Source organism: Neoarius graeffei, chromosome 2, assembly GCF_027579695.1.
Source record: "Neoarius graeffei isolate fNeoGra1 chromosome 2, fNeoGra1.pri, whole genome shotgun sequence".
NCBI lineage: Eukaryota > Metazoa > Chordata > Actinopteri > Siluriformes > Ariidae > Neoarius > Neoarius graeffei.
This window is the reverse complement of record NC_083570.1, coordinates 8,806,734-8,823,982: the sequence shown is the minus strand read 5'-3', so window position 1 is coordinate 8,823,982 and position 17,249 is coordinate 8,806,734. Positions and strand designations below refer to the sequence as shown.

Sequence of the window (17,249 nt, the reverse complement as noted above, 5' to 3'; positions counted from 1 at the left end):
CACTTCCGTAAAGTAAAATAAATCTAGAATCTAAAGAAAATCTTTTAAAATTCTATTCAGAATTATACAAATAGAATGTAAAGGGGGCGGCACGGTGGTGTAGTGGTTAGCGCTGTTAGTGAATGGTTGTCTGTGTCTATGTGTCAGCCCTGTGATGACCTGGCGACTTGTCCAGGGTGTACCCCGCCTTTCGCCCGTAGTCAGCTGGGATAGGCTCCAGCTTGCCTGCGACCCTGTAGAACAGGATAAAGCAGAAGAGATAAGGAGATGAGATGAGAATGTAAAGGTTGAAGCACAACTCTGTTAGGCAGCTGGGCCATAGAAGGTTCACGCTGCATGTTCACGTGAAGAACCGGACCCTGGGCCATTAAACTTCATGCTTGGATGTTCACGTGTTGCGTCTGTTCTACTTTGACCGAGTAACCAACAATATGGACTCTTCGGATGACGACGATTGCCTCATTCTGCTTTTACTGAGACAGAGGAAGAGAAAAAGGAACAGGATTTGGAGCCGAGAACACTTCCTTCTGAGAGAAACCCGTGGTGAATTTCACCGAACATTCTATAATCTGCTTGACAATCCCGATGAAGAACTATTTTTCAATTATACCATTCAATTATATTTTTTCTGAAGTTTTCCCCTGAAAGCATAGAGTTATCTCCCTAGACCCGTTCTGATTGGCTGGCGCGGCGGTGACCGCATGTATTGACTGGAATTTCCATCTTCACGCCTAGAAAAAAGTGTGCATGTTCATTTCACGCTTCACGCGTGAAGTGTGCAGCGTGCAACGTGAACGCCGTTCTATGGCCCAGAGCAAGTCATGCTACGTTTGTCCACTTTTCTTTACACGCGTGTAGTATGCAGCGTGCAGCGTGAACCTTCTATGGCCCAGCAGCCTTAGGAAGCACAGAGCCATGAACTTATCTTTTCCATAGCCACTAGGTGGCGACAAAGAAAGTTTAAAAAGTCACCATTTTAAATCATCAGACCCCGTGAGACATGAACACCTTTCACACACCACACACTTTTCCATCCAGTCTTTATTTCCATCATGTATTGTGTTTATTTTGTGATCATTATGATTAAAATACACATTACTTACAGTGAGGTAAAAGTTAGCAATCTGTCAGCTTATTTCAAAGTGAAAAACACCAAAACATTTAACTTTATATTTAAAAATCCTTCACGTGGTGAAAATCTCTTTTTCACTAAAGCGGTTTCCTTCATACAAACATTTCACATTCAGGGAGAAGTTGAGAATAAAGTAATGATAAATATACTGAAAATGCCTTTCACACAATAACACAGAACTGGGGGAGGGGAGGAAAAAAAGAAAAAACAAAAACACAAATGTAACATTTCATGGATTGTTTTTTTTAACCTGACAGCAACAAAGGATAACAATAACATCATTTGTTCATATAATAATGTGATCTAGTGCTTTTTACTGTTTGTTTCGCAAAGATGGTTATAATGAACCTGAACAGTAATAAACGGTTATAATTCTGACACTGTTGTTTATTTAGTTTAGACTTTAGAGGAATGTTCTGAAAGTCGAGATTGGCAGGTCGATCTCACGTCAATGAAGCTCTAAAGATACTCTGATCCCTGAGGGTGTAACATACTGGACATTTATTGTTGTGAGTTTGTCATCCATCCTGCAATTCATACTATTCAGTGATCATACTGTAACACTCCAGCTGTATACAGCAAGGACAATAAAATCTGCCCTTGTCTCCCTCGCCGTCTGTCTGTCCATCCCCCTCTCTCGCTCTGTGCATCTGTCCTCGTCTCCCTCTCTCACCCCATCTGTCTGTCCATCCGTCCTTCCCTCCCTCTCTCTCCCCCTGTCTGTCTCCCTCTCTGTCTCTGTCTGCCTGTCTCTCCATCTGTATGTCCATCTCTCTCTCCCCCTCCCCATTGGTCTCTGTCTGTCTTTCTCCATCTGTCTCTCTCCCGCTCCCCATTGGTGTCTCTCTCTCCCCCCTCTTTCTTCATGTCTGTCTGTCTCTCCCCCCATCTTTCTTTATGTCTCTGTCTGTCTCTCCGTCCGTCTTTCTCTCGCCTCCCTTCCCATTGGTCTCTTTCTCATCTTTCTTTGTCTGTGTCTATCTCTCAGTCTCTCTCTCGCTCACAAACTCAAACACACTCTCCCCCCTCCCCCTCAGTCTTTATCTGTCTGTCTCTCCCCCATCCTTCTCCAACGGTCCGTCTCTCTCTGTGTTTTTCTGTCCTAAAAGTGGAACTTGGCTGAATTTCTGTAAACAACCCAAAGCCTGAACTTTCTGAACACTGCATTTCCATCACCCACCCAGACCAGCTTTATCCAGTAAAAAAAAGCTGATCTCCATCTCAAACCAAAAACCAGACGGCCATCAGGAGGATCTTTACTCATAAGAGCAGCATTTGGTGTCCAACAACATAAGGAACGCTGGGTGTTTGTTTAATAAAATCCCAGACTGATGACTTTGATCAAACAGATGTCTGAGGAATCTAGGAGGTGGTGCTCTGGATCAGCAGGTTCCAGTCTTTCTCCATCTTCAGGAGCAGGCAATCATCTTCACTCTCCTCTGAACCCTGCTTGACCATGACACTCGTGAGGGCAGGATGGTGTGGGAGCAGCGTCATGTCCCCAAGCGTCGGGGTCTCTGTGGTTTCTGAGCCGAACCTGCTGAGCAGAGGGAAGTCCAGCTGGAGCTGACCAGGATCTTCGTCCCAGTTACAAAACCTCTGCATCTCTCCATCTTCATTTTCTTCATATCTGTCCTGTGCGGGTTCTGTCGTTCCAGTCTGTGCTGTGTATGGGTTGACTTCACCCACACACTGCTGGGATTTATACGGGCAGCTGGCCACCTGAATCCTGTCTTCCTGACAGACCAGTCCGTAATCCTCACCCAAAGAGCCGCGGTGGCTGTGGAGACCTGCTGATGCTCTTGATGTATTCTGGGCGTCCTGGGGCGCGTAACTGACCTCGCCGTCCTCCACGATGGTGAGCGGTGAGGACTCTGGAACGTCAACACCATGATGAAACGGGCTGAGGAAGCTGTGTTTGGATTCCCCCGTGCTCAGGTTGGTGATGTTGAAGATGATTACATTTATTCGGGGCGGATCCGGCTGGAACGTCTGGAGTTTACGCTTCATGTCCACGTCCTGTTGAATGTGGGCGGGGGTAAAAAAAAAAAAAAGTCATATTAATTAGCTGAATAATAATAAATCAGTATGGATAAGTCGAGTCAAAAACTAGCGGATAATAAAACGGATCTCGAGATGTAGTTAGTTGGTCACTTATACCGGTTACAGATCTGGGTTTTTCTTCAGCATCAGCACAAAAACGCCTGCGTGTGAAAGTAATGTAATTATCATCATGAGCGAGAAGCAGCTGTGAAGGTGTCGATGTAATGATTCCGCCCTCCCCCAAGCCGCCAAGTGTGTGTCTGATAAAGGCGTACAGTGGTGCTTGAAAGTTTGTGAACCCTTTAGAATTTTCTATATTTCTGCATAAATATGACCTAAAACATCATCAGATTTTCACACAAGTCCTAAAAGTAGATAAAGAGAACCCAGTTAAACAAATGAGACAAAAAAAATTATACTTGGTAATTTATTTATTGAGGAAAATGAACCAATATTACATCTCTGTGAGTGGCAAAAGTATGTGAACCTCTAGGATTAGCAGTTAATTTGAAGGTGAAATTAGAGTCAGGTGTTTTCAATCATTGGGATGACAATCAGGTGTGAGTGGGCACCCTGTTTTATTTAAAGAACAGGGATCTATCAAAGTCTGATCTTCACAACACATGTTTGTGGAAGTGTATCATGGCACGAACAAAGGAGATTTCTGAGGACCTCAAAAAAAGCGTTGTTGATGCTCATCAGGCTGGAAAAGGTTACAAAACCATCTCTAAAAAAGAGTTTGGACTCCACCAATCCACAGTCAGACAGATTGTATACAAATGGAGGAAATTCAAGACCATTGTTACCCTCCCCAGGAGTGGTCGACCAACAAAGATCACTCCAAGAGCAAGGCGTGTAATAGTCGGTGAGGTCACAAAGGACCCCAGGGTAACTTCTAAGCAACTGAAGGCCTCTCTCACATTGGCTAATGTTAAATGTTCATGAGTCCACCATCAGGAGAACACTAAACAACAAATGGTGTGCATGGCAAGGTTGCAAGGAGAAAGCCACTGCTCTCCAAAAAGAACATTGCGGCTCATCTGCAGTTTGTTAAAGATCACGTGGACAAGCCAGAAGGCTACTGGAAAAACGTTTTGTGGATGGATGAGACCAAAATAGAACTTTTTGGTTTAAATGAGAAGCGCTATGTTTGGAGAAAGGAAGCCACTGCATTCCAGCATAAGAACCTTATCCCATCTGTGAAACATGGTGGTGGTAGTATCATGGTTTGGGCCTGTTTTGCTGCATCTGGGCCAGGACGGCTTGCCATCATTGATGGAACAATGAATTCTGAATTATGCCAGCAAATTCTAAAGGAGAATGTCAGGACATCTGTCCATGAACTGAATCTCAAGAGAAAGTGGGTCATGCAGCAAGACAACGACCCTAAGCACACAAGTTGTTCTACCAAAGAATGGTTAAAGAAGAATAACGTTAATGTTTTGGAATGGCCAAGTTAAAGTCCTGACCTTAATCCAATCGAAATGTTGTGGAAGGACCTGAAGCGAGCAGTTCATGTGAGGAAACCCACCAACATCCCAGAGTTGAAGCTGTTCTGTATGGAGGAATGGGCTAAAATTCCTCCAAGCTGGTGTGCAGGACTGATCAACAGTTACCGCAAACGTTTAGTTGCAGTTATTGCTGCACAAGGGGATCACACCAGATACTGAAAGCAAAAGGTTCACATACTTTTGCCACCCATAGATAAGTGTGGCAGCGGGGGCGTGGTCAAGCGCCGGTCTGTGACAGGAGGGCGGAGTCAGGGAAGGTAAGTGGCAGAATCACTTCACCTGAGATCAATTAACCTGTGTTTGTGTGTCTTCCCAGCAACCACGCCCTATATAAGGAGAGAGAGAACAGAGGAAGGGAGCTCTCTCCTGCACCAGATGCCTTGTGTGTGTGTGTGTCTGGGTGTATGTGTGCTTAACCTGAAAAGGGAACACAATAAATAGTTTTTTTTGAACTCAGTTCTGTCCTGCCGTACTTCTGTGCTCCACCCACCTGCTCTGACCTCTACAGTGGTGCTGAAACCTGGGACTGGAGCACAGCAGCCCCATGGAGTCCTCCCCGTTTGCTGAACTGGTCCACGCCCTTGCCACGGCCCAGCAAAGCCAGCACCAGGCGCTACTCACCCTCCGAAAGGAGCAAGAAGAGCGGTTCGAGGCCCTGGTGTTGGCCCAACAAGAAGATCGACAGGCGTTCCGGCACCTCCTCGCGTCGGCGGGGTCCACCAGCGCTCCTGCCGCGGGCCCGTCTCCCCTCACTGTCACCAAGATGGGCCCGCAGGATGACCCCGAGGCGTTCATCACGCTCTTTGAGCAAGTCGCCGAAGCCTCGGGGTGGCCGATGGAGCAGCGCGCGGCGCGCCTCCTCCCCCTGCTCACGGGAGAAGCACAGCTGGCCGCGCTACAGCTCCCCGCCGACTGCCAGCTGGCCTACGCGGACCTCCGCCGGGCCGTCCTCCAGCGCGTGGGGCGCACTCCAGAACAGCAGCGCCAGCGCTTCCGCGCGCTGCGCTTGGAGGAAGTCGGCCGGCCGTTCGCGTTTGGCCAGCAGCTCCGGGACGCCTGCTGGCGGTGGCTGAGGGCCAACAACCGCGACGCCGAAGGAATCCTCGACCAGGTGGCGCTGGAACAGTTCGTCGCTCGCTTACCAGCAGGAACGGCGGAGTGGGTCCGGTGCCACCGCCCGGCGTCGTTGGATCAAGCAGTCGAGCTGGCGGAGGACCATTTGGCGGCTGTCCCGGCGGCAGGACAGCAGATGACATCATCTCCTCTCTCCTCTTCTCTCTCTCTCTCTCTCCCTCCTCCTGTGTCTCGTCCTCGCCCCATTCCCCCACCGCGGAGGCGGGGGCCGGTTCCTCCCCAGCCGGCCCGGCGCACCCGCGGTGCCCTCCCGTTTCTCCCTTCTGTGTCTGTCTCTCCCCCACCTCAGGTGAGTGAGCCCCAGATCACCGGTGCAGAGGGAAAGCCCGGGCCGGTTTGCTGGCGCTGCGGGGAGCCGGATCACCTTCAACAGCAGTGCACAGCAATGGAAGTGGGCGCGGTGGTTCGGATCCCCGACGCGCCAGAGGCCGCCCTCGATCGGGCCGGAGCGTATCGCATACCGGTGAGTATCCAAGGGGCTACATATCAGGCGTTGGTGGATTCTGGTTGTAATCAGACCTCAATTCGCCAAAGCCTGGTTCAAAACGAGGCATTGGGGGGAGCACAAGAGGTGAAGGTTTTGTGTGTGCACGGGGATGTTCACCGCTACCCTTTGGTGTCGGTCCACATTATTTTCAGAGGGGAAAAATTTATAGTGAAGGCGGCGGTTAATCCCCGCCTTACCCACTCTTTAATTTTGGGGACGGATTGGCCGGGATTTCGGGGTTTAATGACGCGCCTAGTAGAGAGTGGGTCCTGCCAGTTGACAGGGGGAGGTCCCGGTGTCGCTTTGGCGGGAGCAGCTGTCACAGAGCCGTCTACGTCATCTCCGCGTCAGAGCGAGGAGCCGCCGGCTCCTCCTCTCTCTATTGGGGAATCCCTCGCGGATTTCCCATTAGAGCAATCGCGAGACGAGACTCTGCGGCATGCGTTTGACCAAGTGAGAGTAATCGATGGTCAAACGCTCCCGCCGAACGCCACCCTGTCCTTCCCTTACTTCGCGATTTTGAAGGATAGATTATACAGAGTGACGCAGGACACTCAAACTAAAGAGCGAGTCACGCAGCTTTTGATTCCAAAGAGCCGCCGGGAATTGGTATTCCAGGCGGCTCACTTTAATCCCATGGCTGGACACTTGGGGCAGGATAAAACACTAGCCCGAATAATGGCCCGATTCTATTGGCCGGGGATTCGCGGCGATGTCCGTAGGTGGTGTACGGCATGCCGCGAATGCCAGTTAGTAAATCCAGCGGCCATTCCAAAAGCGCCTTTGCGCCCTCTACCGTTAATCGAGACCCCGTTTGAGAGAATTGGGATGGATCTCGTCGGGCCATTAGATCGGTCAGCACGAGGGTACTGCTTTATATTAGTTCTAGTGGACTATGCAACGCGATACCCGGAAGCAGTGCCTCTGCGCAATATCTCAGCACGCAGTATTGCAGAGGCACTCTTCCGCGTCATCTCCCGAGTTGGAATCCCGAAAGAGATTCTGACTGACCAAGGCACTACGTTTATGTCACGAACACTGCGCGAACTGTATGGGTTATTGGGGATAAAGCCGATCCGCACCAGCGTGTATCACCCACAAACGGACGGTTTAGTGGAACGGTTCAACCGCACCCTCAAAAATATTATTAAGAAATTCGTAAGTGAGGACGCACGTAATTGGGACAAGTGGCTCGAACCCTTGCTGTTCTCAGTGCGAGAGGTCCCCCAAGCCTCCACGGGGTTCTCCCCGTTCGAATTATTATATGGGCGTAAGCCGCGTGGCATCTTGGACGTGCTGCGGGAAAATTGGGAGGAGGGACCTTCACAAAGTAAGAACGAAATTCAGTACGTTATGGACCTGCGCGCAAAACTCCACACGCTCACCCACCTAACTCAGGAGAATTTGCGGCAGGCCCAGGAACGGCAAGCCCGCCTGTACAACAAGGGTACGCGCCTTAGAGAGTTCACACCGGGAGATAAAGTACTCGTACTGTTGCCCACGTCGAGCTCCAAATTGATCGCCAAGTGGCAAGGGCCCTTTGAGGTCACACGGCGAGTCGGGGACGTCGACTATGAGGTGAGGCGAACAGACAGGGGTGGGGCGCTACAGATCTACCACCTCAATCTGCTAAAACTCTGGAACGAGGAGGTCCCCGTGGCGTTGGTGTCGGCAGTTCCGGAGAAGGCGGAGCTGGGGCCGGAGGTTCAAAAAGGGACATTGGCATCACATACCCCTCCGGTCCCCTGTGGAGACCACCTCTCCCCGACCCAACTCACGGAGGTCGCCCAGTTGCAGGCCGAGTTTTCGGATGTGTTCTCGCCCCTGCCCGGTCGCACTAACCTCATAGAACACCACATAGAGACGCCCCCGGGGGTGGTAGTGCGTAGCCGCCCTTACAGGCTACCCGAACACAAAAAAAAGGTGGTTCGGGAGGAACTTCAGGCCATGCTCGAAATGGGCATCGTCGAGGAGTCCCACAGCGACTGGAGCAGCCCGGTGGTCTTGGTTCCCAAGGCGGACGGCTCGGTCCGGTTCTGTGTGGACTATAGAAAAGTCAACGCGGTGTCTAAATTCGACGCGTACCCAATGCCTCGTATTGATGAGCTGCTCGATCGACTAGGCACAGCTCGTTTTTACTCGACACTGGATTTGACGAAGGGATATTGGCAGATCCCCTTGACTCCATTATCCCGGGAGAAAACGGCCTTTTCCACACCGTTCGGCTTACACCAGTTCGTCACACTTCCGTTTGGGCTGTTTGGGGCGCCTGCTACGTTTCAGCGGCTGATGGACAGGGTCCTCCGGCCCCACGCCACCTATGCGGCCGCGTACTTGGACGATATTATCATTTATAGTAATGACTGGCAGCGGCACCTGCAACACCTGAGGGCCGTCCTTAGGTCGCTGAGGCGGGCGGGACTCACTGCCAACCCAAAGAAGTGTGCAATTGGGCGGGTGGAAGTACGGTATCTGGGCTTCCACTTGGGCAACGGGCAGGTGCGTCCCCAAATTAATAAGACAGCAGCGATTGCGGCCTGCCCGAGGCCCAAGACCAAAAAGGGGGTGAGACAGTTCCTGGGGCTGGCTGGCTATTATCGTAGGTTTATACCTAAGTATTCGGACGTCACCAGCCCGCTGACTGACCTCACTAAAAAGGGGGCGCCAGATCCGGTCCAGTGGACGGAGCAGTGTCAGCGGGCTTTCTCTGAAGTAAAGGCTGCACTGTGTGGGGGGCCACTTTTACACTCCCCTGACTTCTCTCTCCCTTTTACGTTACAGACGGATGCGTCGGACAGAGGGCTGGGGGCCGTTTTGTCCCAGCAGGTGGAGGGGGAGGACCGCCCGGTCCTGTACATCAGTCGGAAGCTGTCAGTGCGTGAGGGGCGCTACAGCACGATTGAGAAGGAGTGCCTGGCGATCAAGTGGGCGGTCCTCGCCCTCCGTTACTACCTGCTGGGGCGCCCTTTCACCCTCTGTTCGGACCACGCGCCCCTCCAGTGGCTCCACCGCATGAAGGATGCCAACGCGCGGATCACCCGTTGGTATCTGGCACTCCAACCCTTCAACTTCAAGGTGGTCCACAGGCCGGGGGCGCAGATGGTCGTGGCGGACTTCCTCTCCCGTCAAGGGGGGGGGGAGTCGGCTGCAGGCCGGACGGGTGCCCGGCCTGAGTCGGGCGGTGGGGGTATGTGGCAGCGGGGGCGTGGTCAAGCGCCGGTCTGTGACAGGAGGGCGGAGTCAGGGAAGGTAAGTGGCAGAATCACTTCACCTGAGATCAATTAACCTGTGTTTGTGTGTCTTCCCAGCAACCACGCCCTATATAAGGAGAGAGAGAACAGAGGAAGGGAGCTCTCTCCTGCACCAGATGCCTTGTGTGTGTGTGTGTCTGGGTGTATGTGTGCTTAACCTGAAAAGGGAACACAATAAATAGTTTTTTTTGAACTCAGTTCTGTCCTGCCGTACTTCTGTGCTCCACCCACCTGCTCTGACCTCTACAATAAGTAATATTGGATCATTTTCCTCAATAAATAAATGACCAAGTATAATATTTTGTTTCATTTGTTTAACTGGGTTCTCTTTATCTACTTTTAGGACTTGTGTGAAAATTTGATGATGTTTTCGGTCATATTTATGCAGAAATATAGAAAATTCTGAAGGGTTCACAAACTGTCAAGCACCACTGTAGGTCCTCCACCTAGCATACCGCTTGATTAGTCGATCAAGAAGCGTCTGAATTCCAGAGCGACAGCTGGAATGAAATTATGCAGGAGAGCAACATTTCAGCAGCCAAAGACACACCCACGATCATTACAGCTCATCATTATCCAAAAATCCGGAGGAGCGAGGTGGTCCTTATCTCTATAGGTCACATTGTTTAGAAATTAAACCAAGACAGAGACAAAACGCTCCAGTAATCTCAGGTATGTCTCAGCGTCGTCACATACTGTTCTCAGGACCGAAACATTCATCAAAGTCGTCACGACCAGGTTTACGAGTTTGTCAGCATTTCTGATAGACGAGTGCAAACATACAGGTGCTGGTCATATAATTAGAAGATCATGAAAAAGTTTATTTAATTCAGTAATTCCATTCAAAAAGTGAAACTTGTATATGATATTCATTCATTACACACAGACTGATAAATTTCAAGTGTTTATTTCTTTTAATTTTGATGATTATAACTGACGACTAATGAAAACCCCAAATTCAGTATCTCTGAACCTTTTCACGATATTCTAATTTTCTATGTTGAAGACGCCTGGTGCCACACTCTAATCAGCTAATTACCTCAAAACACCTGCAAAGGCCTTTAAATGGTCTCTCAGTCGAGTTCTGTAGGCGACACAATCATGGGGAAGACTGCTGATTTGAAAGTTGTCCAAAAGACGACCATTGACACCTTGCACAAGGAGGGCAAGACACAAAAGGTCATTGCTAAAGAGGCTGGCTGTTCACAGAGATCTATGTCCAAGCACATTAATAGAGAGGTGAAGGGAAGGAAAAGATGTGGTAGAAAAAAAAAGTGAACAAGCAATAGGGATAACCGCACCCTGGAGAGGATTGTGGAACAAAACCCATTCAAAAATGTGGGGGAGATTCACAAAGAGTGGACTGCAGCTGGAGTCAGTGCTTCAAGAACCACCACGCACAGACGTACAAGACATGGGTTTCAGCTGTCGCATTCCTTGTGTCAAGCCACTCTTGAACAAGAGACAGCGTCGGAAGCATCTCGCCTGGGCTAAAGACAAAAAGGACTGGACTGCTGCTGAGTGGTCCAAAGTTGTTCTCTGATGAAAGTAAATTTTGCATTTCCTTTGGAAATCAAGGTCCCAGAGTCTGGAGGAAGAGAGGAGAGGCACAGAATCCACGTTGCTTGAGGTCCAGTGTAAAGTTTCCACAGTCAGTGATGGTTTGGCGTGCCATGTCATCTGCTGGTGTTGGTCCACTGAGGTCCAAGGTCAACGCAACCGTCTACCAAGAAGTTTTAGAGCACTTCATGCTTCCTGCTGCTGACCAGCTTTATGGAGATGCAGATTTCATTTTCCAACAGGACTTGGCACCTGGACACAGTGCCAAAGCTACCAGTACCTGGTTTAAGGACCATGGTATCCCTGTTCTTAATTGGCCAGCAAACCCGCCTGACCTTAACCCCATAGAAAATCTATGGGGTCTCGTGAAGAGGAAGACGCGATACGCCAGACCCAACAATGCAGAAGAGCTGAAGGCCACTATCACAGCAACCTGGGCTCTCATAACACCTGAGCAGTGCCACAGACTGATCGACTCCATGCCACGCCGCATTGCTGCAGTAATTCAGGCAAAAGGAGCCCCAACTAAGTATTGAGTGCTGTACATGCTCATACTTTTCAGCTGGCCAACATTTCTAAAAATCCTTTTTTTGTATTGGTCTTAAGTAATATTCTAATTTTCTGAGATACTGAATTTGGGATCTTCATTAGTTGTCAGTTATAATCATCAACGTTAAAATAAATAAACATTTGAAATATATCAGTCTGTGTAATGAATGAATATAATTTACAAGTTTCACTTTTTGAGTGGAATTACTGAAATAAATCAACTTTTTCCACGATATTCTAATTATATGACCAGCACCTGTATTTGTACACTAGTATTTCCAAGATGATAATTTCAGTGGGTGGCACGGTGGTGTAGTGGTTAGCACTGTCGCCTCACAGCAAGAAGGTCTAGGTTCGAGCCCCGTGGCCGGCGAGGGCCTTTCTGTGCGGAGTTTGCATGTTCTCCCCGTGTCCGCGTGGGTTTCCTCCGGGTGCTCCGGTTTCCCCCACAGTCCAAAGACATGCAGGTTAGGTTAACTGGTGACTCTAAATTGACCGTAGGTGTGAATGTGAGTGTGAATGGTTGTCTGTGTCGGCCCTGTGATGACCTGGCGACTTGTCCAGGGTGTACCCCGCCTTTCGCCCGTAGTCAGCTGGGATAGGCTCCAGCTTGCCTGCGACCCTGTAGAACAGGATAAAGCGGCTAGAGATGATGAGATGAGATAATTTCAGTGCTTGCAGTACAATACTCTAATGGGTTGTTTGTTTGTTTTTCCTTTCAGATATGCTCTAGTTTAAGAACAAGGAAGCGTGTAGTAGTATTTCCAAGCATGCAGAAACCAGTGTAGTGGTGTTTTGTTTTGAATACACCAGTTTAAATACTCGGACAACAGCACACTAGTACACAGTGTCTTGCAAAAGTATTCATCCCCCTTGGTGTTTGTCCTGTTTTGTCGCATTACAAGCTGGAATTAAAATGGATTTATGGAGGGTTAGCACCATTTGATTTACACAACATGCCGACCACTTTAAAAGGTTTTTTTTTTTTTTTAATTGTGACAATAATTAAGATGTAAACAGAAATCTGAAGTATGCCTAGGTATTCACACACACCCCAAGTCAATACTTTGTTGAGCCACCTTCTGCTGCAAGTCTCTTGGGGTATGTCTCTATTAGCTTAGCACATCTAGCTCCTGGGATTTTTGCCCATTCCTCAAGGCAAAACTGCTCCAATTCCTTCAAGTTAGATGGGTTGCGTTGGTGTACAGCAATTTTCAAGTTATGCCACAGATTCTCAATTGGATTGAGGTCTGGGCTTTGATTAGTCCATTCCAAGACATTTAAATGTTTCCCTTTAAACTAATCCAGTGTAGCTTTAGCAGTATGTTTAGGATCATTGTCCTGCTGGAATATGAACCTTCATCTCAGTCTCAAACCTCTGGCTGACTCAAACAGGTTTTCCTCCAGAATTGCCCTGTATTTAGTGCCATCCTTCATGCTTTCCTGTCCCTGCAGATGAAAACTATCTCCACAGCATGATGCTGCCACCACCATGCTTCACTGTAGGAATGGTGTTCTCAGGGTGTTGGGTTTGCGCCACACATGGCGTTTGGCCATAAAGACCAATTTTAGTCTCATCTGACCAGAGAATGCTCTTCCATGTGTTTGGGGAGTCTGCCACATGCTGTTGGGCAAACTCCAAAAGGGTTTTCTTAAGCAATTAATTTTTCTGGCCACTCTTCCATAAAGCCCCGCCCACTCTGTGGAGTGTACAGCTTAAAGTGGTCCAATGGACAGATACTCCCATCTCTGCTGTGGATCTTTGCAGCTCCTTCAGTGTTATCTTTGGTGTCTTTGTTGCATCTCTGATTAATGCCCTCCCCCCCCCCCCCCCCGGTCTGTGAGCTTTGGTGGGCGGGGCCTTCTTTTGTCAGGTTTGTAGTGGTGCCATATTCTTTCCAGTTTGCTATAATGGATTTAATGGTGCTCTGTGGGATATTTTTTATAACCCAATCCTGATCTATACTTCTCCACAACTTTGACCTGTTTGGAGTGCTGCTTGGTTTTCATGTTGCAGAGTCAGGGTCCTTCCAGAACAGGTTGATTTATACAGACATCATGTGACAGATCATGTGACACTTAGATTGCACACAGGTGGATCTTAATCAACTAATTGTGACTTATGAAGTGAATTGCTTGGACCAGCTCTTATTTAGGGGGTGAATACTTACGCACAATACAGATTTCAGGGTTTTTTTTCCATCTTAATTATTGTTTGTGTCACAATAAAACAAACAATTTTCACCTTTAAAGTAGTCAGCATGTTGTGTAAATCAAATGGTGCCAACCCTCCAAAAATGCATTTTAATTCCAGCTTGTAATGCGACAAAACAGGACAAACACCAAGGGGGGGGGGGAATACTTTTGCAAGACACTGTATTTTTGAAATGTGCTACCCGTGATGTTTTTAGCATTTATCGCATTTCTAAGTGCACTTGAAAAGAAGGTAGCGAAGATATTTTATCGCCCAGCTCTCATTTCAGTGTTTGATGTGGGAGAAAACATATTTGATGATGTTAAACACTTTAAAGCAAATTATGTTTTTATCTGACTTTAGTTGTCGTCCAGTCACATTAATATAAAAATAATTTAAAAGTCCAGAATACATTTTTACACAATACATAAAGATGAAACCTTGATGGGAATCTTCATTAAAACCTCCCGCGATATTAAAGAGAAACGGTTCAGCTGTTAAACAGGTCCCGCCCACAAACTGGTCCGATACCGGGGTGTGAAAGGTGTGAGGTGTGTGTGAGATGAGATGAGAAGAGATGTGACTCACCACACTCTTGGGCAGCCGCGGTTTGTGACCACAGATGTAGTAATAAGCGAAACCTCCGACCGCGGCCAAAACAAACAAGCATATCACAGTGGGAATGACTCCGCCCAACGTCATCATCAGCATCTGAGATTTAAGCGGGTCTGGAGGAAAAAAGAACGAAAAATAATAAGGCCAGGGTGTAATAATTAACCTCACACTCATCACTCAATCACTAATATTCCTCCATTTCATTAAAATAAATTACACACATCTCCAGAGCTTTATTACACATTATGCAAATACATCACTGTACTTTTTTTTTTTATCTCTACTGTTATAAACGTCTGATACTAGTGACAATACTCCTCTCACACTCACACACAGGTCTGAGTGCAGGAGGAATCCGAAAAGAAAAGAATTCTTCACAGGCAGATTAGGCGAGGTTCATGAGGAATGTTTGCTCTCACCCAAACCTGTCCGGCCGCTCTGATCGCGTAATAACACACACAGAGATTGATCATCCAGGGCAAATATTTAATCACTGCCTTTCCTCTGATTAAACCTGTTCACGTGACTCTACCTGAACTGGATCTTCACACCCGCGAGTGAAAACATGATCAACTTCCTCTGCGTACAAAGGCCGTGCATGTGCCATGTAACTCAGTCATACAGACTTCAAAAAGATGCGCTGTATACGGTGTAGAAATGAAAAACTCACGGCCACGCCCACCAAGACAAACTACAGGCGACTGTAGGATTAATTTCTGACCCTTGTGATTTTTCTCTCCGAGTTATAAAGCGTCAGTGTGACAGTAAGATGAAGTGAATCTCGGTGGCGTTACCGTCAGGGGTGGAGACGCAGATCCATTCCGACGGCGTGCTGGTGAGATGGAGGGTGAGCGAGAGCGCCTCTGCCCTCACACAGTGCACCGAGCTGTAATCCACAGGGCCGTACTGCAGGAGCTTCTTCGGCTGCAGAATGAACTGCTGAGAAACCAAAAACACACACAAGGATGTGAATACAGAGACAAAACGCTCAGTGCAGCACACAGTCAGTCACTCTGAGGCCACAGAATACGGGGCCCTGAATACGGGGCCCTGACGCTGGTGATTTTATCATCACAGCACGTCCTGGAGTGGTTTAGTCCTCGGACACCACAGCCAACTATTACAGGGTTTGTTGTACTTCTTATCCATTTTTAATAATATTTCATTGTAGGAACGACAACAAAACATTTTCACATTATAGCAGCTATAAACAGTAGCTCCCTGGGGGGAGGTATGATGCCACTGAGCTGAGAGGTCAGACTAGCACTGAGCTCCCGCTCCCATCGACCGTAATTTAAATTTTACCCACCACACTTGCATTTTTATATCTTGCTGACCGCTCTAAGCTTCCTAACAATGTCAAGCAAGGAAAGTGGCTCAGTTCCACCCGAAAATCCAAGTAAATCTCAAAGAACAACGAGGGGCCAAGCGAACATTGAGGCGCAGTGGCTACTCCTCACAGCTAGCTCGGGAGGGTACTGAGAGTGTCGGCAAGTTATTAGAGGAGAAGCTGGCCAAATTTACGGATGCACTGGAAGTTATGACAACATGGGTGGAGGGCAACAGTAAAAGACTGGACGAAGCTGAGGGCCGAGTGTCCACACTGGAGGACCCTTAAACAGCCAAGTGTCCACACAGTGCGCCCTTAAACAGATTGCCTCATCGCTCAGAGCAAAAACCGGCACTGTCTGTTGTTGAAAACAACCAAAGCTTGCTTTATCTAACATTTCTAATAACTTGTTTAAATAGAAGTTTGCGAGTCAGTGTGCTACAGCATGCTAGCTACGTTTAGCTAAGCCACAAGCTTGTAAAAACCCACACGAACCGCGAAACTACAACAGTAAATACAGAACAACTGTTTAATAACGTAACTTAACTAGGCTAGGATGGAGTAAAACACAAACCTCCTTTTCCAGTATCTCCTTGTTCTTGATGGAATCTCATATCCTGAACAAGAAGCCAGCGCCACTCAGAGTCTGCCCCTCAGCGGTGAGAGGAGAAAATTTAAAAAATGAAGTTTGCGCTCTGTAAGATTGTGTGTGTTCTCGTGCATAGCTGTCCTGAGCTTTATGACCCTTTCACACCCTGGTAAACGTGCATAATCGCGAGAACATACTCTTTTATTTTCTCTGTACCTTCTAGTTTCGCTGAAACCACATTCCTGGTTCCTCCTGTTCTAGGGGGTGTATGGTCTGCTCTTTCATGTATAACAAAAACGACTCCTTATCTGGCGAGTTTCACCTTGTGCCCCCGAGCCCCTTACTTATCTTGTCACGCAAGCTTCTGATGTATATAAACCCTGCTCTTTCTGTGTATCACTGAGCAGTGCTTGAATAAACCAGATTGATTTAACTCGTGTGGTTTGTTTTAACCCTGCTCCAGAGCGCTCTTATGTCGACGCATCTGAACTAGGACAGACGCAGGTTCTAACAATTTGGTGACCCCGACGTGATACTCTCAATCAGGTAAGACATGTTTGATTGACTACCTGGTTGGCAGTAGTTTCGTAGTGTCCTACGGAGGACAGTTTTCCCTGGTTCGAGTCCAGGAAGAGCGCGCTATACAAATTTACGACACATTTCCGTCTGTTCCTCTTCAGATCCGTCTGTTGTCATTGTACGATGGGAAACTCGTTCCCTAAACCTGCGCCAGGGGAAACCCCGGCCGAGTGGATGACTAGGTGCGGTTTCGCTTATTATGTTTCTCCTTGGCTCGATAATTTGGCAGGTTGGACCGAGGCCAACCCTCAAATTCCTTCATATCCTCGCCAAGG

The 17,249-nt window shown here is 48.2% G+C and overlaps 1 protein-coding gene across 1 annotated transcript; it reads right to left on the bottom strand.

The window, feature by feature from the left end:
* Positions 1–1,040: 1,040 nt before the first annotated feature.
* On the bottom strand, positions 1,041–15,796 carry LOC132868710 (uncharacterized). The gene is made up of 4 exons (XM_060901814.1): positions 15,782–15,796; positions 15,271–15,415; positions 14,450–14,589; positions 1,041–3,151 (listed from the first exon to the last, which is right to left on the bottom strand). Exons 1-4 carry the CDS (start codon positions 15,794–15,796, stop codon positions 2,495–2,497), a joined length of 957 nt encoding a protein of 318 aa, XP_060757797.1. The 3' UTR covers positions 1,041–2,494.
* Positions 15,797–17,249: the final 1,453 nt, after the last annotated feature.